Source organism: Solanum dulcamara, chromosome 5 (genome assembly GCF_947179165.1).
Source record: "Solanum dulcamara chromosome 5, daSolDulc1.2, whole genome shotgun sequence".
Classification (NCBI taxonomy): domain Eukaryota; kingdom Viridiplantae; phylum Streptophyta; class Magnoliopsida; order Solanales; family Solanaceae; genus Solanum; species Solanum dulcamara.
Window position 1 is genome coordinate 31,092,294 of NC_077241.1, and position 26,806 is coordinate 31,119,099.

General features: G+C 36.3%; 1 protein-coding gene across 3 annotated transcripts; it reads left to right on the forward strand.

The window, feature by feature from the left end:
• Window positions 1-21,248, forward strand: LOC129889119 (PX domain-containing protein EREL2-like). 3 transcript variants are annotated; one of them, XM_055964286.1, is made up of 10 exons: window positions 1-342; window positions 2,154-2,264; window positions 11,032-11,130; window positions 11,297-11,383; window positions 11,788-11,896; window positions 12,035-12,843; window positions 15,223-15,387; window positions 15,486-15,725; window positions 16,083-16,301; window positions 20,734-21,248. In XM_055964286.1, exons 1-10 carry the CDS (start codon window positions 253-255, stop codon window positions 20,968-20,970), a joined length of 2,166 nt encoding a protein of 721 aa, XP_055820261.1. In that variant the 5' UTR covers window positions 1-252; the 3' UTR covers window positions 20,971-21,248. The 3 variants fall into 3 exon arrangements, with proteins under 3 accessions (XP_055820261.1, XP_055820262.1, XP_055820264.1); XM_055964287.1 differs by lacking the exon at window positions 2,154-2,264; XM_055964289.1 differs by lacking the exon at window positions 1-342 and having other exon boundaries at window positions 2,153-2,264; window positions 11,040-11,130.
• Window positions 21,249-26,806: the final 5,558 nt, after the last annotated feature.

Consider the following 26,806-nt stretch of genomic DNA (forward strand, 5'->3'; position numbering starts at 1 on the left):
TACATACAAAACAAATCAAGATTTTTGTTTCTCCAGACTTTCCACTTTCCACTGTTCTTCGTCGTCTATTCCTTTAAAACTGCAATCGTTTTTCTCTCTATTAATTCTAAATTCTGAATTCTTAATATGCTCTAGGGAGAGAAGCACAATTTCAAATTTGCCAAGTTGCACACCAACTGATTGATTTGTTTGGTCATTGTACATAAAGAGAGAAAGAGGGGTCAATTGATTGATTTGACTTGTGATTCAGCTATGCAGAGGCAAAGCCCGCCGATGCATAGACATGATGGAACTTCGCCTTTGCCCTTGGGTATGGATTGGAGCCCTCCCCCCAAGAATTGGGTGAGTCTTTTCTATATCACTTCCTATTGCAATTTACAAGTTTTAATGGATTTAGTAGAGATAATTTATCGATCTTCTTGGAATGATTGGATATACTGAACGGATGTATGAAACTTTTATTGATACTGAATTTAGTGCGAAAGTGTGATGAATATTGAATTGGGATTGGGAACAGTAGAGTTAGATTTCTGATCAGTTCATGGAGGAAAATGCATCAGCTTTGTTAGGAAGAACATGTGAATGTAATCAATATGTTCGGTTAACTGTCTGTATTTCTCCCAGCTGATTTGTCAACACACTAAGCCTGTCAAGTTGATGTTTTACAATAATTGACAATAAGCAAATTACCTGGTACCTGTGTTAACGGGTTCTTCATTTGTCTTGATGTGCCCGATGTCCGGTGGATGTGACAGGGCTCAGTGCATATTTTTAAAACACATTAGAAATTAGCAAAACATAGCGTGTATCTCAGTCTGATACATGCTAGTTGTAGGCTGGTAGCCAATTCCTGTTAGCATTAATAGACAAGACCTGTGACTTTTGCCAATATGTCGAGTTAGCTGGCTGTTTATCTCCTAGATGATTAATCAACATAGCTGGGAGTTGAGCGTAAATATACACTATACATAGAGATTTTCAAGTAACTGGCAATTACTTTGTACCAATATTACATGGATCCTGGGAGAGACAGGAATTTATGCAAGGAGATTCAGAAAATAATACTAGAATGTTACACTTTGATATCCTCCTTGTATTTAAATTTAGTTCGAATATTATTGTGGAAAACACAGAAGAACCTACATAAGTGGTAAGAAGGAAACTTAGATATGGCAATTTCTTAATTTGGTCAGTCTTCATAAGTTTCAAAGTGAATGTTATGGTTCATTCAAACTATTATTATGTAGTGCATAAAAACCTGAGTATCCTTGATTATAGATCGATGATAGTCGTAGTTGACTTGCCAGTGCTCGTTGCTTATTGTTGCTTCCCTGTTTTAATAATGTTTAAGTTAGAACAACTTTGATGTTGACTTTCTTATGGAACACAGAACGCATAATGGAGAAAAATGGGTGGTGAACATAAAGAAGCATATAGTCAGAAATTTCCATCACTGTTACAATATTTATTTGTGTTTAGAAAATATCTCTGGTGAGAAAAGAATTGGATGACTTCTTTTGTGACAGTATTTGATATTAGCTTGACTTCATTAACAAGTAATCTAGACAGTTAGATCAAGTGAATTGTCTTACCATTGTAGCTATTGATACATATTGCATGCTTGATGCCACTGAATTAGGTTGTTCATATCATCATTGTACTCCATTTTTACAGTTTGATTTAATAAGCTTCAGTTTGTTAACTTTGCTTGTGTGATCTATGAGAAATTTTAATCTAGCATTCAACATATTTGGCCAAGCAGCAAAATGCCTAGGCATTCCAAGTCTGTGAACCAAGGCATTCTTCCATGACTCAATTAGTTCATGAACGATATATGATGTTGTAGAATTTGAATGGAATAAGGATTGCTTATATCAAATATTTCTTTTTCTTTGGTAATTAATATATTATATATTTTTATGACCTAATCAAGGGTATAACTCTTGGTTAATTTTCTCTGCATTAGTTCTCTTGCCAAATGACATTCTCTTAAAATAACTTTCTCTTAAAGAGATGGAACACTGAACTCATTTAACTTGTACTGAGGCATACTTGCTTTTTTGAAAAAAGATGTACCTTCCAGACTTCCTGTCAGATATTTTTGTTTGTTTTTTCCCTGGAAAAAACTTACTTACGCTTAACATGCTATCCAGGCTGGGCGAGAAACTGTTTGGCCTCATGATCCTCACACAGGTTGGAGCTACTGTGTTACAATTCCTTCGTGGGTTGTCCTAGCAAAAACAACAAATTCAGATCCCATAGTGGTATTCAGCCTTTTATCCATGGAGTTAAATATTCATTTCATTATACCATAGTGTTAATGTAATACTAATACATCTTTCAAACAAATAATTGTCTAAGGATTATTAAAGATCTGAAATGCTAAAGACTTGGTGGTTATGATTTCATAATCTCTATCTTGTTAATATAGGATGCTCTTGATCTTTAGATATAATTTTTGTCACCATTGAAAAGATTTGACAAATCATTCTTGTTAAGAAGTGTGTTTAAGCCCTAAAACCTAGTGCAAAGTCACCGTAAAACTGGCCGGAACATGCTCATGTGCTGGATTATTAGATTTGATGGATGAAAGTGGTCACAATCTGAGAAATAAAATTATATGGGTAGGATCGGAACGATGGCACGACCCTACTGAGAAAGAGAATTATATGGATAAGATCGGATTGACGACACAACCCTACTGAAAAAGAGAATTATATGTGTAGGGTCGGAGCGATGGCACGACCCTACGCAAATTAGATTTTAGAAGTCACCGGAAAGACGTATGTAACTACGCAAATTAAATCTGAGGAGTCAATGAAAATACACATGGTGCTATGCAACTCAGATATGAGAAGGTAATTCGAAATAATTCACGTTACTATGCAAATTAAATATAAGAAGTAGTCCGCAGAGATGCACGGAGCTACGCAAATCGGATATGAGAAATTAGTCAACTGAAAGATGACACTGTGCTACACAAATTAAATATGAAAAATTAATCACCGGAAGGATGGCACGGTGCTACACAAATTTGATATAAGAAAGTAGTCAACGGAAAGTTGGCACAGTGCTACACAAACATTAACGGACATGGGGTTAGCGCAAAATAACCCTAGAAATTCACCGGAAATTGACGCACAGTGACATGTCTGTGTGAGTTTTCTTCCCTTGAATATGAGATTCATACACATATCATTGGCCCTACTTTTGTTAACATAACCATTGGCCAGATGGGCGGCATATATGAGTAATAACCACCCGCCGGCAGCGGAAAATCTTTGATTCTCTACCAAGACCGCAGAGGCTCTGATACCATGTGAGAAATATAGTTGAATTATATGTCTCCACATTATTATATTGAGACCCTATTTATAGACTCTACATTAGACTCTTTTCCCAACTAGAACACTATATTATAATCCTTTTCCAAGAAGGATTCTATATATTATTCATATTCCTATTCTAAGTAGGATTGTATATATTATTCTTGTTCTTATTCTTATTCTAACAAGGTTCTCTACTTCTGTTGGAGCTCCAGTGATTACCGTATTTGGTTAATATGATGTCTTTCCAGTATCCCGCCTCAGGTTGGCCATATCTTCATATCCACTTTATTAGCAATCCCCTATTTAGTAACTTCAAATCTCTGATTCCTAAACCTCCTAGTGACTTAGGAAGAGTCACTTTTCGCCATTTGACAGAGAGAATTTGTGAGTTTGGCTATTCCCTTCCCAGAGGAATTTCCTTCTAAGTCTATCAATCTACTTTGTTACTGAGCTTGGCATAGGAAAGAGTGACATGATATAGGTGGGAATGTTGTCTATTTACTATTAATGAGGGTGAGTCTGCCTCCTGCAGAGCGGTACTGAATTTTTCATGTTGCCAGCATTTTCTCCATTCTGTCAATGACTTCAATGCATATCCAGTAGACTTGAACTTAGCGCTCCCAGTGGTATGCCCAAATAAGTAGTAGGCAGAGAATCAGTTTTGCAACTTAAGATTTCTGTTAGAACTTCTAGATTAGGGACTTCATTAACTGGGTAATTTTTACTTTTGAGCATGTTGATGTGTAAAGAAGTTGATTCAAAGACCATCAAGGTCATGTTGAGGTGGTTTACTTGTTGGCTGTCTGCCCCACAAAAAATAAGAGTGTCATCTGCATAAAGCAGATGAGAAACAGTGCCACAGGTGTTGTGATTTCTGCCCATCTGAAATCATTGTATCCGTTGGAGCCTTTTGGCCCTAACCTAAGTTGCTCGGACTCGGGTGCGGGTGTCCGAGATGGATGCGAATTCGAGAGTCGGATTCGGCATAATCTAAATTTTAAGATTCATGGATATGAATCCGAGTATGGATACGGGTGCGGGAATTCGGCTAAAATATTCAATCCTTGGAAACAGCATCTGGCAGAAATGCAAGGTAAGGCTGCGTACAACAGACCCTTGTGGTCGGGCCCTTCCCCGGACCCTGCGCATAGCGGGAGCTTAAGTGCACCGGGCTGCCCTTTTTTATAAAGATAAAGATATTCTTCCCCTCAAAAAAGATGGAGAAAGTCATTCAAGACCTTCAATCAACTCTCCTTACAGACCATTGTTACTGTCTACCATAAGTTGGAACACAACCGCTTGAATATTTAGCATCTCTTTGTTTGGCTTGAAACATGAAGCTACGAATATTGACCAAGAGGAAAAGTATCTTGGTCAAAGTATCTGATCTGGGTTGACCGCATCCCGCACCCGCACCCGCACCCGTCTGATGTATCTGACGTAGGTTGTCCATGGACTCTTGGTCAAAGTATCCGATCCCACACGTATCTCGCACCCGCACCCGTCACGTGTCGACACAGCTGCAAATATGAAGAGTCCGCACAACTTAGGCCCTAACCAACAGTTGAGTGAACTCCTCCATTCCCAGAATAAACAGAACAGGGGAGAGTGGATCTCCCTACCTAAGGCCCTTTTGAGGATAGAAGAACCCATTTGGACTTCTGTTTACTAGAATGAGAACTTGACTGTGGAGATACGAAAGAATATCCACCTTAACCACCTGTTACCAAAGCCCATCTTCTTCAGCAGTTCAATTATAAGTCCAGTTTAGTTGATCAAAAGCCTTTTCTATATCCAACTTACAAAGAAGGCCTGTTTCCCCACTTCTTTGCTTCCAGTCAAGTACCTCATTTGTAATCAGCGAGGCTTCAGTGATCTGTCTATTCTTCATGATGGCACTTTTTTGTTCAGAAACCAATTTGTTCACCACCTCTTTCAGCCTTTCAGCTAAGACTTATTCTACCTATTTTTAGACACTACTTATCAGACTTAGAGCCCGTTTGGATTGGCTTTAAGTTGGTAGCCCCTTTTCAGCTTTTGGACGTGTTTGCTTAATGCTAACTTTAAGCCAGAAAGTTCTTAAAGTCAGTCAAAAATAAAAAGTTAGGATTCCTAACTTTTTTTTCTAAGTGCTTAAAGTCATTTTCTTTGACCATGAAAATTACTTTTATATCCCTTATATTTTAACTAAATCCTCAAACTACCCTTTTTATTCTTTTAACCCTAAAATTCACATAATTTTCCTCATTTAAGCACTTTTATCCAAACACTCAACTGCTTATTTATAAAAATAACTTTCAGCACTTTAAAGTTCTAAAAGCATTTCATACATAAAAGTTACTTTTTTTAAGCCCATCCAAACGGGCTCTTAGTGGTCTGAAATTCCTTAGCTCTATTACCACTTTCTTCTTTGGTATGAGTGCAATGAAAGAGGCATTGCAGGACCCAGTGTTATCAAAAGCAAAAAGAGCAAAAAAGCTCTAAGGATGGTGGGGGCTTTAAGCGCAAAAAGAAACGTGAGCTTTAATGAAACAAAGGAGCAAAGGGAGAAAACGTACAAATATATATGTTTAGTCCAAGACTTATAATTATAAGCATGAATGACAAATATATGAACAAAGAAATTGAAAAAAATTACAAAAAAGTGAAATATCAATTGTTTGGTGTCGCCCCTTCATAAGAGGTTCATTGTCAAGGAAAAGTACACCTTAGACTCTTGTTGACGCCACTGAAGCGCACATTAAGCGAAGCAAAGCGCTCAACATGTTTTGAGCTTCACTTCAGGGCTCAAGTGCGCCTTTGACAACACTGGCAGGACCTCACTATTTGACAGTTTTGGTGAAAAAAATTGAAAGCACCCATTATATCTGCTTATATGAAATTCCAGGACTTCTGGAGGAAAGTCAGAGTGAATCCATCAGGGCCTGGTGCTTTGTCTGGAGAACCGGATTTGGGGGCTGTGAGAACTTCAGATTTAGTAAAGGGAGTTTCAGTTCCACCACCTCATCAATGTTAAGTGTTGAAAGATTCGTAAAGTCAACTGAAGGAGATTTTGTCTCCTTGTAAAGTTTCTGGTAGAAGTAAAGAATGCCATCCTTGATCAGCCCTTTATCTTCAGTAACCTCTTCTCTTCTTTTCAGTTTGTCAATAGTGTTGTATCTGTGAGAATTAGCCATTCTTTGAAAGAACGAAGTTTTCTGGTCTCTTTCAACCAAAGACATTTAGATTTTTTTCTTCAAGAAATCTCTTCTACAATAGCTAACTTTTAGCTCCAGCTTCAGGCTTGTGGATTTCGGCTTCTCCTATGCTGAATGTGATCTTTGCTCTGCAATTTGCTCTTGTAATTCTAGCTCCTATAATAGGTTGCTCCTTTGGTTCTCAAGTTTACCAAAAATTTCTCTATTCCATTTTCTATTGTCCCTCTTCAAATTTTGAACTTTTGTGTGAGAATAAATCTGGAGTGCCCCTGACTGAGTAGGAGTTCCACCAATGTTTAACCAAGTCTAAGACACTATCAGAGTGCAACCACATGTTATCAAATTTCAAATAGGAGGGGGTTACTTCCCAGTCCCCTCTGTCCAGTATGATTGACTTATGGTCTGAAAACACTCTGGGCATAGTATTTTGATTAATGGAATTGGATATCTCCCTCCAGTTGAGGAGAACAAAAACTTGTCAATTCTTGAGTCTTGGAGAAACTCCTCCTCTCTTGAACAAGTATACTGAGCTCCTTGAAGTGGCGGGTCTATCAATTCCAGATCAAGAATGATGTTTGAGAAGCCTCATATTGCCCTGGATCTTCAGGTGCAGTTGAGGCTTTGAGCCTTTCCTCCTCAAATCTAGATACATTAAAATCACTCCCAATTACCCATAAATCAAGCCAGAGCTTTACTGCTGCTAGTTCTTACCATAATTCTGTTCGTTTAGTGTTAGTGTGAGGACCATAAGCGCCTGAGAAAACCCATTTGAAATCTTCGGAAAGGCTTTAAACTCTGCAAGACAAAGATAAAACCCCAGCTTGGGTGTCAACACAATTCCATAGTCTCTTATCCCACATAATCAATATGCCCTCTTCAGTACCATTTGCTTTAAGTTCTGCCTGAGAAATCCATCTGTTCCCCATATCTGTCTGATCAAAGAGGTACCCCACTCTCCCATTTTTGTTTCCTATAAGCATATTATGTCAGCCTTTCATTTTAAAAACAAGAGATTTGAAGGTACTTCTCTTATTCTTATCATTAAGCCTTGCACATTCCAACTAAGAGTTTTGACTCTTATCTGGAAAGAGTTTTTTCAGACCTGCTCCTATTCTCCCTCCACTGCCTTCTTGAAGGCCCCATGCCAATTTTTTGAGTTCTGTATCTGCTTTGTTCTTCCTTTTTCCTATGGTCCCCTGTTTTCTGTTTCTGTTCTTTGTTCTTGTGCCTTGAAGCTTTCTTCTCTCCTCTATCTTTAGGATACCATCCAGGATTTCTTTCTCAAACCCTGCAACATTCACCCCTAGTAGTTTGCATGTTTTAACATTGCCATCTTTGACCATCTTGATGTCTCCAAAACTACAGGGATGTCAATTTTGTGCTTATATATATAGCACGCTCCTCTTGCCATGGAAGAGGGAGATAATTGCTGCGAGATAATGAAGATATGCCTAATTCTGAGTCACTGGTGGAATTGTGAGGAGAAGTGGAGTTGCAAGGATATTTGGGAGTGGTGATGTTGTCTGCTTCATCAACTGCCTCCTAATAAGAGAGAGCCCCTTCGTAAGAATTTAAAGCCTCACAATATTGAAAGATTGGAAATCTTCTGCGATCGGAAATCTTCTGCGATCGGGTCGAAAGAGTTTGCTGTGAAGGGATAGGAAGGTCTGAATATGCATGGAACCGATTTTGAGCCCGCTGCTCTCCAGTAGGGACCCTTATATAGCCATTTTTCAGACCCACCACTGCATTTCCCTTAAAGGATTTTCCTGTGTCTTGATTTTTGAATTTATTAGTCTGCCCACTAGAAGTAGAAGCTCCATGCCCTCTTCTATTAACTAATGGGGGCATGTGGGTCTCATGTGCCTTGTTAGTGGCATGACAGCTGTGCCTTTCCTCTATTATCCAGTTCTGCCTTTTGGCCAGCAGGTAAAGGATATTTTTCTCTTCTGTAACTATTGAGAGATCAAAGATCCAACCTTTCAATTTTGAAATTCAAATTAGTTGGAATCCTTTTCCCAGAGTTCTTAACGCAAATGCGAGCCCAAAATAAATGGGTTGTGTGTTTGGTGTCTTCGTCAACTCCGAAAAACCTCTGCATAAGTCTGTTATGCGATTAAAAGATTCTGAGGTCCATTCGTTTAAGGGAACTCTGAAAACCTTAATCCATACATTATCCTGTGAGACTGCTTGAGAACTCACCTCCGGCGACCACCAAGAGAGATTTAGATGCCTCCCACTCCAAAACCAGTCGCCTGCCTTGACCCTCATTGTCTCTTGTCTGGATGGGAGTTCGAAGAGGAACTTATTGTGGTCCATGGGGATCATTTTGAAGCCTGCTGTGACCTTCCATCTGGAATGAAACCATTTGTGAATAGTCTCTGTATTAAGGCTGTGATGGAAAGGATTGTTGAAGGTGGCTTCGAGATAGAGGATGATAGTCGTCCAATGAAGAAAGACTGTTTGAATCCAGCCAGCATCCAATACTTGCAGCATCGTGAAAAGTTCTGTGCAAAGGGGCTGGAGGTTGAATTGAAGTATGATTTGAAGTTCTGTATTTCCCCAGAAATCACAAGGTCTTCTCAACTATGTCTGTCCAACCACAGTTTGTGCTTATTTCTGGAATGATCACTGCCAATTTGGAATTCCCTTCCCAGACTTCAATTCACATGTACCTGCCGTGGATGTTGAAGTTCTGATATACCCTGTATACATATTGTTGTTGCTTTCTTCCCCATAGGGGCAGCCCGGTGCACTAAAGCTCCTGCTATGCGCGGGGTTCGGGGAAGGGCCTGACCACAAGGGTCTATTGTACGCAACCTTACCTTGCATTTCTGCCAGAGACTGTTTCCAAGGCTTGAACCCGTGACCTCCTGGTCACATGGCAGCAACTTTACCAGTTCCCCATCTTTTATATAAGTTTCCAGTTCCCTTTGATGCTTATTTTAGGGTTTTGCACACCCATTTGAGATTTGCAGATCAAATGTTACTTTTGTTTTAAATCTTCTGCCCCTTTCTGTTAACGAGAACCATCTGAAATACCTGTCTCCTATATTGTTTAGCTTGAAGGATTTGCCCCCTGCTATGAAAAAACAATTGTCTCCCATTGTGGAAGACTTCCGGTGCACTAGGGATGCCGGGGAGATAGGCTTTCAGGCCTAAAAAGACCTCTTGGGGATGACCTCGGGAGAAGTGCCTGAGAGCATTTTTTTTTAGAAAGGATTTACAATGTGATTCCCATGGATCTACCATATATGTACAAGAGATAGACAATGAATGTAATGAACATGGTCTGGCTGGAGTTGTTGATTGTATAACTGTGAGAGAAAAGGAATAATTGATTAAGAAACCTCTTCCCATCCCCTCCCATTCTGAAAGAAGCATTAAATGCCAAAATCAATAGGAAAAAGTTCTTCTCCATTGTTTTTAGTATGACTTCTTCGTTGTTGTATTTGCTTTACATGCTTGATTTTTGAAATGTTTTACTTGAGCCGAGGGTCTAACTGAAAAGAACTCTGTATCATTTTTCTCAAGATAGGGGTAAGCTGCATACACGCCACTGCAAGATTACACCGGGTATTTTGTTGTTGTCGTACAAGCTATATGCCAAAAAGTAGAGAACTTGCACTATTAGATGGTTCTCTATAAGTGTCACCCATCTTCTGCATTTTTCTGCCAATGTATCTGCAGATTCATCTTTTGAAACTATCGTTCAATAGTACAAGTTGTTCCTATAGCATAGTAGGTCCTAGCATATAAATTTCCAGGTTTGAGGATGTTCACAATTTTTATAGTGGCTTTTGTGGTGTTCCCATGTTTTCGTCACCCTTATTTATTGTGATAAAACTGGTTCTGAAGAAAAAGATAGGAATAGTTATATATCACGAGTTTATCATTTTTTAACAAGTTACTGTTTTATCATTTTTTAACAAGTTACTGGTGTAACTCAGATGTAAAGTAGAATGTTTTCATATCATTTATCTTGTGGTCATTTTCTTGTTATGATGAGACTAGACATTCTCTATGGACTTTCAAACTTCCAATAGTTGTAGCAGCATGTGCTGTTGGATTGAGTTTTCTCTCTGCCTCTAGCTAAGGATATTCTACTTTGATGAGATGAGTAGTTGACGTATGATAGATTCTCAAAGTGTACAAGTAAACTTTTTAAAACAGGAAAAAATTATCGTTCTTTTTGACAAAGTTCAAGAAGGTTTAATCATTTTAAGCTACAAAAAGACTTGCTTAAGTTTTCCTCCTTTTTTTTAATATAATATTTCTTTTCAGAATCTGGCATATAGAGTTGTTTTCTTATCATTAATAGCTAAGTGTAATTTGATTTTCGAAATACCCATGTTGAACTCATTTTTACATCTCAAACTTGGACCTTGGTCCAGGGGACCTTTGCTATAACAAACTTATAACCTGATCCATATTTTTGCTTTGTCAATATTTGGTTCTTATGTGTTAGAATTTATTGAAGTTTAAACTTAAATGTTAAAAGACAGTTTTACAGGGTTTTGGTTGGCTTACAATCACCAGATGGGAATACAACTACACGGGTCGTATTAAGAAGGTTCAATGATTTCTTGAAGTTTCTTGCTGCTGTAAGTTTGCATACACTTATTTCAGATATGTTTTTCTTTTTCTAAATTTTAGGTTAAGAGGACATGAGAAAGTTCTTTGTTATAATCAAAATTGACAGTTGCCTCCTTTTATGAGGGTTTTAATAATCATAGGGTACTCAATAGTGTGGTTGATTCTGTGTCACAGGTGAAAAGAATATTTCCAAGGAAGAATATTCCTCCTGCGCCACCCAAGGGTTTCTTGCGGATGAAAACTAGAACCCTCGTAGAAGAGGTAAGCATTATATTTTCTTGATTCATCATGTAATGTAAGATGTGTGATGAAATTGTTGTCATTTGTTGTTTCTTTGAAACTAAAAGTCTAAGCTTGAAGCAGAATCACATACATCCTTGAATTAGAGCCAATATTTTGTACATTTAGTTTTTATTTTGTGGAATTTGAAGACTTCTTCTCCTCATTATTCTCATAACAAATGGTTCTAGTGGAACAAAAACTGCAAAAAACTGTTGGATGTTATTTGGGAAAGTCAAATATTAAAAATGTAAGTTTTGTCTTATTAAATTTCAGAAATAATGGAAGTGTTGGGTTAATTAACTACAAAGATTTCTTTGCAAGTGACGCTTGCATCTGCAGTTCTATATGTTAATTCCAATTTTCATGCACTTGTATGTTTCCAGAGACGGTCCTCCTTGGAGGAGTGGATGACCAAATTACTATCTGATTTTGACGTATCAAGAAGTGTTCCAGTGGCATCTTTTCTTGAACTGGAAGCTGCTGCTAGATCTTGTATGTCTGTTGCTACAATGTTATTGTCCTTTAAAATTCATTTCCATGAAAAAAGATCGCACATCTGGGTAAATTTACTTTAGAATTATCTTTTTGTTATGTCTAAGAGTTAACATTTAGAACTATAATTTTTTTCAGCATTTCTAGATGAAACCCAACATGCTTCAGAATCAAATACTTCTGTGAATAGTTCTGTGTCTTCCCTTCAAGTTCATCATAATGTAAGCTTGTCTGCAATCGCTGCGAGTTCAACACTCACATCAGATTATGGTAGTGACACAGTTTATGAGATATCTGATGTTGGCACACCACGCCTTGGAAGGGATAATAACTCTGATTTTGGGACAGATGATCTCTCTTTGGATGAAGATGTGACAAGTCCAATAGATAAGTTTGTTAAGTATGGGATGTCCAACATTGATGAAGGCTTGTTCATGGGTCAGGCTATTCTAGAACAACTTGGAAATTATCCTAGACATAGGGTGCACAACAGAGAGAACAATAAATTTGAAGAGAACAATAAAGCTAATGGAAATGCTTCCAAATCGTCAGATCTTTCTATTGGTACTGATGGTATGAACGGACTCTCTTTGGAGCGGGAGAACACCAAAGTTATCCATCATGGTAGAAAGTTATCAGCTGAGAGCATTGGAAGCGATACAAGTTCCCAAAGAGGCAGTGAATTGTCAGGTTCAGCAATTCCCAATTTACATGGACAAGGGCTGGTTGAAATCCCCAGAGTGGGTGAGACGTCAGCAAACATTGAGAACACTGACTTACTGCTGCTAAGTGATGTGCAATTATTACTTCCTTCAGATCAGCGCCAAAAAATGAACAGGGTGCTTGCAACCATGCAGAGGAGACTGATTACAGCAAAAACTGACATGGAGGATCTTATCTCAAGATTAAATCAGGAAATTGCTGTGAAAGACTACCTCACAACTAAGGTATTGCTTTTTCTAAATTTCTCTGAAAAAGATGACTATTTATACAAGTTAAGTATGAAGCTGAGGATAATATATAAGAACTTCCCAAGTTACAAGCTATCTATGACAACACTGTATCAGCTAGGAGTTGCATTGTAGGTCTGCTAGTACCATATCCCAAAATTACCAGATGATTCATGGAGAACTAAGAAGCAAAGAGAACCCACCTTTCACAACAATGTATCTTTCAACACACTGTAATACTGATATTTTCTCTTTTTCTTTTTGGGCCATTTTCCTGCAGATAGATGATTACTGCTTTTTACTTTTACTGCTTTTGCAACTTCTTTGTACCAAGTACATAGGATATGAGACTTGATACAAGATCAAAATGCGGAAAACAAAAGAAACCCTAAAATCTAAGAACAAGGAAGTAAAGATAGAAAATAGACACAAGCAAGAAACTAATTGGCAACAATAGCTATATTAAAGCTAGAACCTCCAATTAAGAATCAAAACAAACACCAAATCTGTAAGACCCACACAAGAGAAATGAAATCTCATGGACGGAATCTATCACTAGGTAACCTGCAAGTGGAATGATCCTCAAGCAAGCAATCTCTTCAACATTTCCTATCAACTATGGCCTTAGCCTCAAACTCTCTCAAAGGTTACACTCAATTCATGAGAATTCAACATATCATAATAATCTAACTCTAAAGAAGGTATTCTCCATTGTTTATAGCCTAAGCTGGCTATTACATAAATACCCTTAATGAAACAAGGGTCTTCTCAAGCATGAGGGCCTGTGTTTGAAGAATACCCTCTTTGCACATATAGCCCCCTCACCTCCCCCCCTTTTTTTTTTCTTGTACTTCCGCTTTAGCATGTTCTCAAGCTTCAAGTCTTCATTCCAAATTCCTTCCAAGCCTCCAAAGTATTGACTTGATGCAAAGCTCTTGGACTCCTTATATTGGCTTGGTATGCATGCATCAAGACTACTTTGTTTATTTATAAAAAAGTTATGAGACACTTGATCCTCAATAGTACTTACAATTATGGTAATTAAAGCTTCCGTACTAATATAAGAATGAATAAATTAAAGGTTCCTGCATGTTTTTATAGGGATATTGGAAGAAATCTATCTTCTGCGATAGAAAATATATATCCTTGGTATAGCGGTGCTACCAAGGCTTTTCTAGAATTAACGTATTTATTTATTGCTACTTGAACTTCTTGGATCATAGGCTAATGACCATAAATTCCCATATAATGCTGAAAAGGCATTCCTAATACTAACCCCCAAGTAGTTATATAGATCACGGATGATGGATCTATCTTCATTATGGCTGTTGAAAAGCCTTTTAAAATTTTCTCCTCCATGAAGAAGAGATGAGGAATATATTGTGATACCTTTAAGGCTACGACACATGAACCCAACACCAGGAAAACAAACAAGAGAGAGAAGTAAAGAGATGAAAGATGAAACACTCTGCAATGTGGAAGTATGAGTTGATTTAAGTTTTTAATTGTCATTATTCTTTTTATTTATTTATTGAATATCAAGTTGATTTAAGTAGGACAATATGAGTTTGTATTTCCTTCATTGATTCAGTTTATGAGAGGATAGTGCAAAAATATTAGTCAAGTGGGAAACCTGAGTACTTGTGCTGAAGTCTATAATTCTTGACATACTCTAAGATGTCATAATTGGGAAGGCTCATAAGTCATCATTTAAGCAAAGATTTTTAATTATATTCTTTCTTAGACATCTTTAGGATCAAATAACCAGACAAACCAATAGTGAACATGTTGTTCCTGGTTGGGTTCCATTGGAATACTGATCTAGTAGGACCTTTCTTATTATATATGTGAAGAAGGTGAAGAGTTGTGCACTAAAGAAAGAAAGTTATGTATCTGTCAAGTTTCTTATCTTCTTGCTTCTAATTTTGTTTTAACTTGAGGTAATAGCTAAAAGAAAGATCTATGCTAAGAACATCATGCTAATCTGCATTAAGAATAGAGATAACGTCGGCCCCAAGGGGGTATGCTTTAGTGGTCTGAAGCCTGGAGTGACAACCTTGGGAACCAAGGCTGTACTCTAGCGGAGGCAACACTATGCGAATTCTTCCAATTTGCATAAACCTTGGTGAGTGAGTTACCCAATATATGCGTTAGTGGAAGTAGCAGCCACATACCTACCCAATAGATTAGTTGATGTGCGTCCAAGGTTGCCCGGACACCATGTTATTAAAAAAAGGAGAATGGCAATGATGTCATAGTTAGGCAAAAGTTGTTTTGTTTGTGAGAAAATAGCTTTTCTGAAAAGCCCTAATTTTAGAGGTCATAAATAGGTGTTCTGGATGCTCTGTTGTTCTGAGATAATGGTTACTATGCCAGGTTAAGGATTTGGAAGTGGAGCTCGAGGCTACTAAACAGAAAAGCAAAGAAAACCTTGAGCAAGCAGTATTGATTGAAAGGGAAAGCGTCACCCAGATGCAGTGGGATATGGAAGAGCTTCGGCGGAAGTCATTGGAAATGGAACTGAAATTGAACTCACATAAGGTTATTCCACCATTTCACTTGATTATCCTCTGGTTTATGATGATTTCCCCTCAGTCCGTATGTTAAGATCAGACCATATATTTGTCAAACCTCGTTAGGGTAAACTGGGGAATGCTTCAATGGAAGACAATGCCAGTCAGGAGAAAGACAGAGTCTTGCAGGAGTTGGATGCCACGAAATGGAAGCTTAATGAGTTGCAGAAACAACATCAAGAACTTGAAGTAAAATCAAAAGCTGATCTTAAAGTTCTCATTAAAGAAGTAAAATCACTTCGAGGCTCACAAGCAGATTTGAAGAAGAAGCTAAATCATTCTCTTGAAGAAAAACTGGAGGCTGAGGTATACCTTGCTACTCCATTGCTTTGTTCACATTAAGTTCCCTCCTAGAATGATCAATAACTTTGTTATGGTGTGGACTGCTCTTCAGCCTCTCTTGCTCTATGTTGATTATGATTCAATTATTTGTGAATATATGCTGTATAATCACATTCTGACACAATTCCTTTCAGTCTTGTCTGCTAATTTATTTACAGTACTAAACTTTCTGTGAAGAGTGGAAGGAAAGGGTAGTATAGTGGTAGGAGAAAACTGAGACCTTTCAGTATTATTTGCTCAATTGTGGAGCTCTCTTTTAGATCTGCATATCCTCGTCTGTTATTATACTTTTTTTTACTGAAATTTCTCTTGCATATGCAGAGACTCTATGAAGAGGAGAGGCTAGGCAATGAACAAGCAAGGACATCTTTCATGAAGCTGCTACATCAATGCCAAGTTCTTCGACAACGCTTTGAGGAGTGCAACATTAATTTGGTCAGCGAAAACGAAGATGACCTTTTCATGGATCATCCCTCATGCTCAGATGCCTTGAATCTCCTCATGACCTATGACAACCAAATCAACTTTCTCCTAGCAGAGGTATTGAAGCTGCTATTTTCATTTTTACATTTCAAGACATTTCCCACTTTCTATTGAGATTTTTCATTGAGTTAAAATTTTGTGATAGGTGTTTATGCAGTGGAAAGTGGCATGTAAAGCTTGAAGCATTTTATTCTCTTGTTTGACTTTTTTTATCTTGTAGGTAAGTAAGACAGACCTAACAGGGGAAGATAAAATATAAATTATGACAGACAAATTAATGTGGAACTTGAAATCTTGTATTCCCAACTCTATGCACTTGCAAAGTCAATAAGCCATGGTATAAAATTAGGGGCGGCAAATGGGCTGTTTGGGCTTGTGAGAAATATTAGAGAAGAATATTATTGAATTGTGTATCTATATTATTACACAAAGACCCTATTTATAGACACTACAATATAATCCTTTACCAAGTAAGATAATATTTACTATTTCTATTTCTATTCCTATTCCTATTCTAAGTAGGATTCTATATACCTATTTCCATTCTAACACTCCCCCTAAAGCTAGTGCATACAAGTCGTAAGTACCTAGCTTGTTACAAATGTAATTAATACGAGGACCAATGAGGGGCTTGGTGTGATATCTGCAAGTTGATCACTCAATTTTACAAAATTGACATTCAATCCCAATATGCCCAACCTTCTCATGAAATATTGGATTTGATGCATAATGTCGATAAAACACAGAGTGATAAATTCCTGAATTGCAGTGTTGAACTTCTCAAACCAAGCTTGAGAACACTGTTTCAGACCATAGAGTGACTTACACAATCCACATACAAGGAAACTAACCCCTCGAGCGATAAAACTAGGTGGTTGCTCCATGTAGACTTCTTCACAGTGTAGCGGTCGCCGGAAAGTGCTCAAAATCTGGTATAGCGTATATTGATCGTCTTAGAATCAATAGACGAGTTGACACTAAAAAAGAAAGTCAAAGAAAAATTGGTCGGAACATACTCATGCGTCGAAGTATTAGATTTGATGGCTGAAAGTGGTTACAATCAGAGAAATAAAATTATATGGGTAGGGTTGGAATGATAATATGACCCTATTGAGAAAGAAAACTATATGGTTAGGGTAGGAATGATAGCACGACCCTACTGAAAAATAGAAATTATATTTGTAGGGTCGGTTTGATGACATGACCCTACTGAAAAAGAGAAATTATATGGGTAGGGTCGGAATGATGGCATGACCCTACACAAACAAAAAAGTAGTAACCGGAAAGATGACACAGTGATACACAAATTGGATATAAGAAAGTAGTCACCGGAAAGATGGCATAGTGCTAAGCAAATTGGATATGAGAAAGTAGACACCGGAAAGATGGCACGGTGCTACACAAAAAAGATAAAAGAAAGTTGTCACCGGAAAGATGCACGGTGCTACACAAATTAGATATAGGAAAGTAGTCATCGGAAAGATGGCACAGTGCTACACAAACACTAACGGATATGGGGTTGACACAACAGCCCTAGAAAGGCATCGGAAATTGACGCACAATGACCTGTCTGACTGAGTTTTCTTCCTGAGATTCATTCATATATCATTGACCTTACTTTTTTTAACATAACCATGGGCTAGACGGGGTGGCATATATTAGTAATAGCCGTCCGCCGACAACGGAAGCTCTTTGATTCACTACCAAGTTCATGGAGGCTCTAATACCATGTCAGAAATATTAGAGAAGAATATTATTGAATTGTGTATCTACATTATTACATAAAGACCCTATTTATAAAAACTACAATACAATCCTTTACCAAGTAAGATACTATTTTCTATTTCTATTTCTATTACTATTCCTATTCCTATTCTAAGTAGGATTCTATATACCTATTCTTATTCTAACAGGGCTGAAGTTGGGCGGGTCAAGATGGGTTGAACCAATAGATGGGTCAATGCCTAATCCTGCCCAAAGCTTGTTTGAGCTAAGATGGGTTGGGTCAAGATGGGCTTAAATGATTAGTCATAACTCAACCCGCCCAGCTTAACCCACTTTTTAATCATGTTGAGAAACTAAAAATATCGATATTCTTTTCTTTGATTGCAAATATTCTCTCGATCATACTTTTCCAAATAAACGGTTTTTCGAACAAATCTAAATACTTTTTGGATGTATAAAAAAAAAAAAACTCAAGCATATGCTTCACTCAAAATAATAAAGATATTCACTTTAAATATATCCTCATAAGTTATCCCAATACATAAATTCGATTTGAAATTATTTTAACCTTGTTATCCGAAAACTAAATCAAAAGAAAATTAAATGTTATTTGAAGTAATGAATAATGGTTTTGTTAGGTTCGTCTCTTTTATCCCTTTGCCTTATTTATATATAATTTTTTATGATTGTCTTGTACATTACTAGGAGTGGCAAACAGACGGGTCAGGTCGGATATGGGCGGGTCCAAAATGGGTTATAGAAAAATGGATAAAATATCCGATCCACCTATATTTAGCACGGATTTAAATGGATTAATTGATGGATAAGGTCAGATCGGATATGGGCAGGTCAAAAATGGGTTGAACAAAAACGGATAAAATATCTGATCCGCCCATATTTAACACTGATAAAAAATGGATTAATTGACGGATAATATGGATATTCATATTACCATGGCTCCAAGAATAATATGGTGAGAACACAAGCTAAAGCCAAAATGAGCTTAGACTTTCAGGAAAAAAAACTATATATTTAAAAGAATATAAAACCAACTAAAAACTAATAATTAGAAAAAGAGTTAATCACGTTTTGTAGTTGTTACATTTCTGATCGGAGGACTGTTGATGGGTCAGTTTGGGTTGATGATTTGTGATGGGTTAACTTGTGTTGGCCCAAATCAGCCCATCTTCTCAAAGCCATTACAACTTGGGTGGGTTAAATGGGTTTGGCTAATTTTGCGACCCTAGTTTAGATGTACCAAAGCACTTGCAACTACAAGAGAAGAAGAAACTGAAAGACATTGATTGTGTGGACACTTTCAACTGTAAAATGTATTGAGTCGATTGAGAAACTTGCAACCTTTTCCTCAAATAAATGATTAATCAGGTTTCTACGTACCTTGGAAGAAATGGAAGGAGAGAAGGCAACCGAGTTTCTTTCCTAGGGAATTATTCTTTTGAGAGATAGCTTGCTGTGTCTCAACTCTTATCTGTCTCTTTTTTCCTCTTTGACTGCCGATGTATAAATTCTGGTGATTTCCATTTGTTCTTTGTATATTATGGTTTCCTTTTCAATTGTGAGTTTCTTGAAACAAACCCTAACCTCTTTAGCAGAGTTTTTCTTTGGTAAAACACATTGCTGTAGGGGTACATGCTCATAGTTAAGAGAAATGACCCCTCCCAGAAGCTTTATGTGTCCCAGAATATCAGGCTTTTTACACCTGTCCTGAACACATTTCATCTTTACATGATTGGCTTGTTAAGAAGAATGAATTACTTGGTTGTTTGACCTCCTCTGATGCATGCTTCCTTGTGAAAGAATGCTTCTGGAATCACAAGAGTAGCTATCAGGTAAATGCAAGTGAAGCTTGATCTTAGCATGGATGACATTAGCTATGTCCAAACTTTGGGCCTGAGAATGTTGTTTGGTCACTTGGGTTGCTCAACTTGTTACACCCCAAGATTTATGGTTGAACATGGGAGTGTAAGTGGAATTATACGGGCTTAATACAGTTTTTCTACTTTTTCAAAAAAGGAAAATATTTAGCTTTTCTGTAGAGAGGATGAGAGTGTTGATTTACCTTTTCTATATACCATCGAAAAAGAAGGGTGACGTGGAGGGATGCAGAGAGCTCATTCCAGTGGCTTGGACATTTTAAATCTCATTCTCTTTTCCAGATGATTTTGAAAGATTAAGCCAGATCAAAAGTTGGCCCGGAGACCACCGTCATAAAAAAATAATAATTAGAATCATTAATGCAAATGGAATTTGGAAGTTATGCCATTTAGAAATTCGGGAAACTTGGCTGCTCCTTAAGTCCTAAAATATGTTGCACAGAATCTCCAAAAATCCTGCTTCACTGTGTTGGATCCTCCAAAAATGCACTAATTTTGGAGGATTGATAGTCTAAGCAATATGGGTCCTAGATGTTCTCTTTGGTAGGCACACAATTCATTTAGAACATGGCTGGTTGATATATGATAATTAGCTTTTCTTTTGATGAGCCGGAGAAAAATATTGTGGTGGGGCCACTTGGGTTAAACCAAGGTTACCAAACTAGAAACTCATACTTTTACATGTACAAGTGACCTAGGTTCTGATTTTGTATTTACAGGCTACAGCATCTTGTTTTATGTTGCTCTGGTTTGTTATAATTTGCCAACCTGTTGCCTCAGCTTTACCCGAAGATTTTGCATATATTAGTTTATGCATGGTGCTGTTTCTTCACTCTATGACACGAGTAGTTGTGACTTGTTTTTATCAGGTGAACACAGATGAAGGAACTGATTCCTCTTCTCCAACTGCTGAGAAAATGAATGAAGTAAATAGTGACTCCTGGACTATAGATGAAAAGTTGAGAAACGTGTTGACAAATGTCCTTGTTGATAATGGTAAGTTGAGGAAACAGGTGAACTCAGTCATCCGTTATGCTCTGAAAAAGAAAATGTCATCTGGAGAGAGTGAAAACCCTTCGAGTGAAATGTACAAAACAAGCATTTAGATGATGAAGTCGGCTAAATATTGCAATATCTGAACCCGTACTCCCATGAAATTATCTAGAGTTGACATCCAACATGATTGTTGGTATTGTAATATCATGGGATCCTTATGTATACAGCTCTATAGATGCAACAACTGAAGAAGTATGCAAAATGTCTAGCTTTGTAAAATTGGATATTCATTGTAGCACATTGACATAATTGCTTGATAGCATATCATTGTGGCAAAATATTTAAACCGGAAAAAATTTGATATGCAGTACAAATTTTGACACTTGAAGATACCCAGTGAACGTTCTATATCTTTTTCCAATGATGTTCCCAACCAGGTGACTAGTGTTCCTGTGGGGACATGGTTTTGAAATTTTATAAGAGGAAAAGAAGAATCAGATGTGAAGAAGATAAGGTTTAGCATTTAATTGCCCGTCCCAGAGCTTGTTTATGCATTATTCTTTTTCTCTTCAAAGTAGAAAATATTCTTAATCTAAAATTAGATTGACTGCTTATGAGAGTTCCTATATTACATTTTACAATCACGTTTTAAAGGATTCCTCATGAGATTTAAGTAGAAAAATTGCTCAGCATATTAGCTAGTGCTTATGATTAGAACTAGGGGTGTACATGGACCGGGTTGGTTCAGATTTTTTATAAATCAAATCAAACCATTTGTGTCGGGTTATTAAATCTATAAACCAAATCAAACCAATAAAAGTCGGGTTTTTCGATATCAATTTTTCTCGGGTTTTTCGGGTTTTTCGAATTTTTTGGGTTTTTTCGGATTTCTCGGGTTTTTCATAGTATCTAATAAAAAGCATAGAGCAGTGCTTCTTAAAAAGAGTTTTAGTACAAAATATCAACATATAAGATGGAGACAGAACACTGTTTCAAGTTTTAACTTTATAATATAACTTTATAAGATGGGCTTTTTTTGTATATTATTTAGAGGTAAAATTACTTAATTGACTGTGTTTAAAAAAATATTTACCATTTTTAAATATACTTTTATTTTATTACCATTTTTAACAATTAATAGCAATATTTTAATTAAAGAAACATTATATTCCCTTTTTATTTGAGGAAGAGGAAAGAGTTTTCTCTCTCTAAGGTTTCTCTAAGGTTTGTGCGTCTCTCTCTTCTTCCTTCATCTCTTCTTCATTCTTCCATTATTCCTTCATCTTCTTGTTTATTTCAGACGAAATTTATAGGTTTTAGGTGCACAATTGTAATGAAAGATCAGAAATCTCCTAGAAGAAGCCCAAGAATTCGAATTGTTGATTCAACCGGCAGTGGTGAAGTGAATGTCGGTCCAAATTTTAGTTTGGGAATTTCTGCAAATCAATCTCCAGAAGAAGCTGGTGGTGAGGTTAATCAAAATTTTCAAGCATTGCATGTGAAGAAAAAGGGCGGTAGAAGTAAGAAAAAAACCAATGAATTGAGTTCTAAATCGAAAAGAAAACGAGTTGATGTTGCATCGGCATCTAAGAAATTTGTTGACAGTGATGATGATTTTGAGGATTTACCTCCTCAATTTCAGTCAAAGAAAGTGAAACCTACAGCTGCTCAAGAGAAGAATCCAAAAATTCGAAATTGATTGTGCAAAAATACGGTTCTACCGGAGAGTTTATATCCGATATGTCATTCTACCAACACATTATTTAACTGATAGCATTTTCAATCTGTTTATGTGTATTTTCTTAGTTTGTTGTTGTTTTGAACTTGTGTGCTAGATGTTGAAGAAAAATTTGTGTATTTGATACTTTTATTATAGTCTAAATTTATTTGCTCGAGTTTATTATATCAGTGATTGTTGGGAGTTTTTTCATGAATTGTTAGATTTTTTGTGTTGCAATTTATTTTTTATTTTTAAATAAATAAATATAAATGAATTAAACTTTGAATTAAAATGTATTACACATACATTAAAGTTGAATTAGAAGAGAATAAGAGATGAATGAAATCTGTAGTTAATTGAAAAAAGTTTTCAGTTATCTGTACACCACAAAAATGAATTAAACTTGAATGAAATTGTGTATTACACACATTAAAGTTGAATTAGAAGAGAATTAGAGACGAATGAAACCTATAGCTAATGAAAAAAGTTTTCAGTTTCTCTATTTTGAAATCACTTCTTACGTTAGATTCATAATCCCTTAATCTTTTGTATTTATCTTATTGTTGAGCTTAAGATCAAAGGAAGATTTGATAGCAATAAATAGATATTCTAAGATCATTGCTATGTATTATCAATTATTGTCATATAAAAGACATTCCAATATAAAAACAGTCATGGGTAGAATTTGCAATCTTCTGTTTTCTCTTGCAGTTTTCATTATGCTTCATTACCATTCTTTTTCACTAGCTAATATTAGCACTGATAAAGCTATTCTTCTTTCCTTGAAATCTCACATATCTTTTAAGTCCTATTTGAGGGTTCATGTTAAGATATAATTATCTATAGTGATAGATTGAAATTATTTATATGCAGGATCATAAATTTAATTGTTTATCAAATAAATACTATCTTTTGTATTGGTCTTATTAAACTCAATAGTATTTTTATAATGATTTTATATTTTAAATTTTATAGGGACTATGGAGTTTTTGTGGCTGCATTTGTGGAGTTAGTGAGCAATGGCCAGGATATTGCAAATCAACAACTAAGTGCAGACAGTCTCCGAAAGAGGTTTGGGGCTCTACTATGAGAATATGCAGTGAAGAAGCAAAAGAGTAACCTTCAAAGTGAAGATGAAAGACCACATAAATAAATAAATGTAGTTATATTAGTTAAAATGTATATGAAAACTATGTTGTCTAAAAACAGTTTATAGCTGATGTATTAGTTAGGTTTTGAAGATTGTTTTGTGCTATCCTTTTTAAGATAATTTTTGTACACGTAAAATACAATTTTAATATAGTTTTTTGTTCATGTAAAATATATCTTCTTTTTTTATAATGCAATACATAGCTACGTTAATGTTAAAGTGTTTCAGTAGTGTTATCAAACTGAAACCTGCATTATGAATTAAACTTGAATAAAAAATGAATTAAACTTGAATAAAAAATAAATTACATACATATTAAAGTTGAATTAGAATAGAATTAGAAACGAATGAAAAGTGTGGCTAATGAAAAAGTCTTCAGTGATCTATAGAAACACAAAAATGAATTACATACACACTAAAGTTGAATTAGAAGAGAATTAGACACGAATGAAAATTGTAGCAAATGAAAAAGCCTTTAGTGATGTGTTTCAGTAGTTTTATCAAACTGAAACCTGCATTATGAATTAAACTTGAATAAAAACTGAATTAAACTTGAATAAAAAATAAATTACATACATATTAAAGTTGAATTAGAATAGAATTAGACACGAATGTAAAGTGTGGCTAATGAAAAAGAATTCAGTGATCTATAAAAACACAAAAATAAATTACATACACACTAAAGTTGATTGGACCACCAAGAAACTTTCAAAATTGCAACATATCTTGCAATCTGGAAGGAAAAACATACACAATGCAATGGCTTTCCAATGTTGCTGCTGTGCAACAGTCTTGGAGGTACAGGTACAGGATTTTGCAGGTACACTCAACAAGCAAGCCTGAGGTTGCAACAAATTCAACATGCAGCACCCCTGGAAACTACAACACCATAACTGCAGCAAGTAGCATATCTCCAAGAGTGAACAACATACATGTTCAACCATCTCTGGGACTTCTTCTGGAGTTCTTTTCTTTCCTCTGCCTTTCTTCTTTTCTTATTATGCAGACACACTCTGAACTGCAGCACATGAAAGCACTATTAGCTTGCAAGCAGCAACTAACTTTTAGTGTGGTTTTGAGTTTGGGTGTGCAACAATAGTTTCAATACATGGAGCACAAAAAGGAATGGTGGATCACAATGCAGGGATCCTTGCTGAGAGTAACCTGCTACACCAAACAATCCAACCATGGCAATCAAATACATCATCCAATACAGATCTGTACCAGTAGTCCATCACCCTCTTTTGCTTGTGGTTGCTTACTAGTTTGTGCAGGTTTCACAGAGCTAAACCAATTGCAGCAACTATGGAGCATTGCAACATTCAACAATACCAAAAAATCTTGGGGATTCCTTGGGCTTAGTTGTTTGTGTAGGTACAAAGGCAGAACTGCAGCACCTATAACTTGTAGGGCTGTAACAACATCACAGCCAAAAGCAACACACAAACTGAACAATACCCAACAGCCCTCAACAAATTGCATCACCCATCACCAAAAATCCTCCAAATTTTGCAGGATTACAGCAACTCTAAAAATTGCAGAGCCCAAGAAGTTTCAGCTCGAATGGATAATCGGAAACGTTAGTCGAGCAACCTTGAAAAAGGCAGTCGATCACCACTATGAAGGCAGTTACGGATTGACTAGTGCATTCTCTAGAAAAGTGGCCTGCCTCTCCACAGTATATTAATTAAAGTTGAACAACAAAGGAATTACACACACATTAAACTTGAATTAAAAGAGAATTAGAGACTGAAACCTGTAGCTAATGAAACCAGCCTTCTCTGTAAGCCACAAAAATGAATTAAACTTGAATTAAAAGAGTATTAGACACGAATGAAACATGTATCTAACAAAATCAGCCTTCAGTGATCTGTAGGCCACAAAAATGAATTAAAATTGAACAACAAAGGAATTAAACTCACATTAAACTTGAATTAAAAGAGAATTAGAGACGACTGAAACCTGCAGCTAATGAAACCAACCTTCTTTGCAAGCCACAAAAATAAATTAAACTTGAATTAAAAGAGTATTAGACACGAATGAAACATGTAGCTAACAAAACCAACCTTCAGTGATCTGTGAGGCCACAAAAATGAATTAAAGTTGAACAACAAAGGAATTACACACACATTAAACTTGAATTAAACTGTAAACATAGGAGATCAAAGTTAAATAGATGAACATACGGCGAATCTGAGAAGAAGACATGATTTGCCGACAGAAAAATCGCCGATTAACAATAGTTTGAACAAGTAATCGCTGCAATCAAAAAAATGAAAATGGGTAATAAAAATAAAAAATTTTGGAGAAAATTTCGCATGAATATTGTTGAATATCATACTATTTGTTGCTCATGTTTGCTTCTTCCTCTTTTTGGCTATGGAGAACAAAAAGTTTTCTTCTGAGAAGTGAGATTTCATCGAGTACACGTCACTTAATTCCAAAATTGGAGTACAAATGTTGTAGAAAGTTGTGGTTGAGAAGCTATGAAGCTAAGTATTGCCCTAATTTTGGAGAAAATTTTGGGTGAGAAGATTGGAGAGAATATTGGCGTAGGAAAGTTGGAGAGAAACAAGGGAAGAGAAAATAGGGGGTGAGAGTTAATTTAATTCAAACAATTTGCTATATATGGTTAAAATAATTATGTTGCTCTATATGGTAAATATTTTTTGAATACTGTACATTTAGGTAATTTTTCCTTATTTAGATGAGCTTCTCAAGTCCAAATCTAAATGTAAGAAAAAAACAAAAATTATGAAAATTTTAAAAAAATATTTATAAATTATATTTTAATAAATATTTTTATGTATAACATAATTTAAAAGTAGTATATCTATAATCGGGTCGGTTTGGGTTCGGTTTGACTTTTTTTAGTTAAAACCAAACCAACCCTATAATGGTCGATTTTTTTTTCCAAACACCAAACCAAGTCAAACCAAACCACTAGTCGGGTTTTTTTTCCGGTTTGGTTCGATTTGTTGGTTTGGTGCGGTTTATCGATTTGCTCTGTACAACCCTAATTAGAACTATTGAATAGAGTCCATTGCATCCCACAATAATCGACGGGCAGCCCTCG

Excerpts from the sequence above, each read along its gene's own strand:
- LOC129889119 (XM_055964286.1), top strand. The coding sequence starts at position 253 with ATGCAGAGGCAAAGCCCGCCGATGCATAGACATGATGGAACTTCGCCT. Across the intron at positions 11,897-12,034 it reads GGAAGCTGCTGCTAGATCTT|CATTTCTAGATGAAACCCAA; the intron begins GTATGTCTGTTG and ends AATTTTTTTCAG. Across the intron at positions 15,726-16,082 it reads AAGAAAAACTGGAGGCTGAG|AGACTCTATGAAGAGGAGAG; the intron begins GTATACCTTGCT and ends TTGCATATGCAG.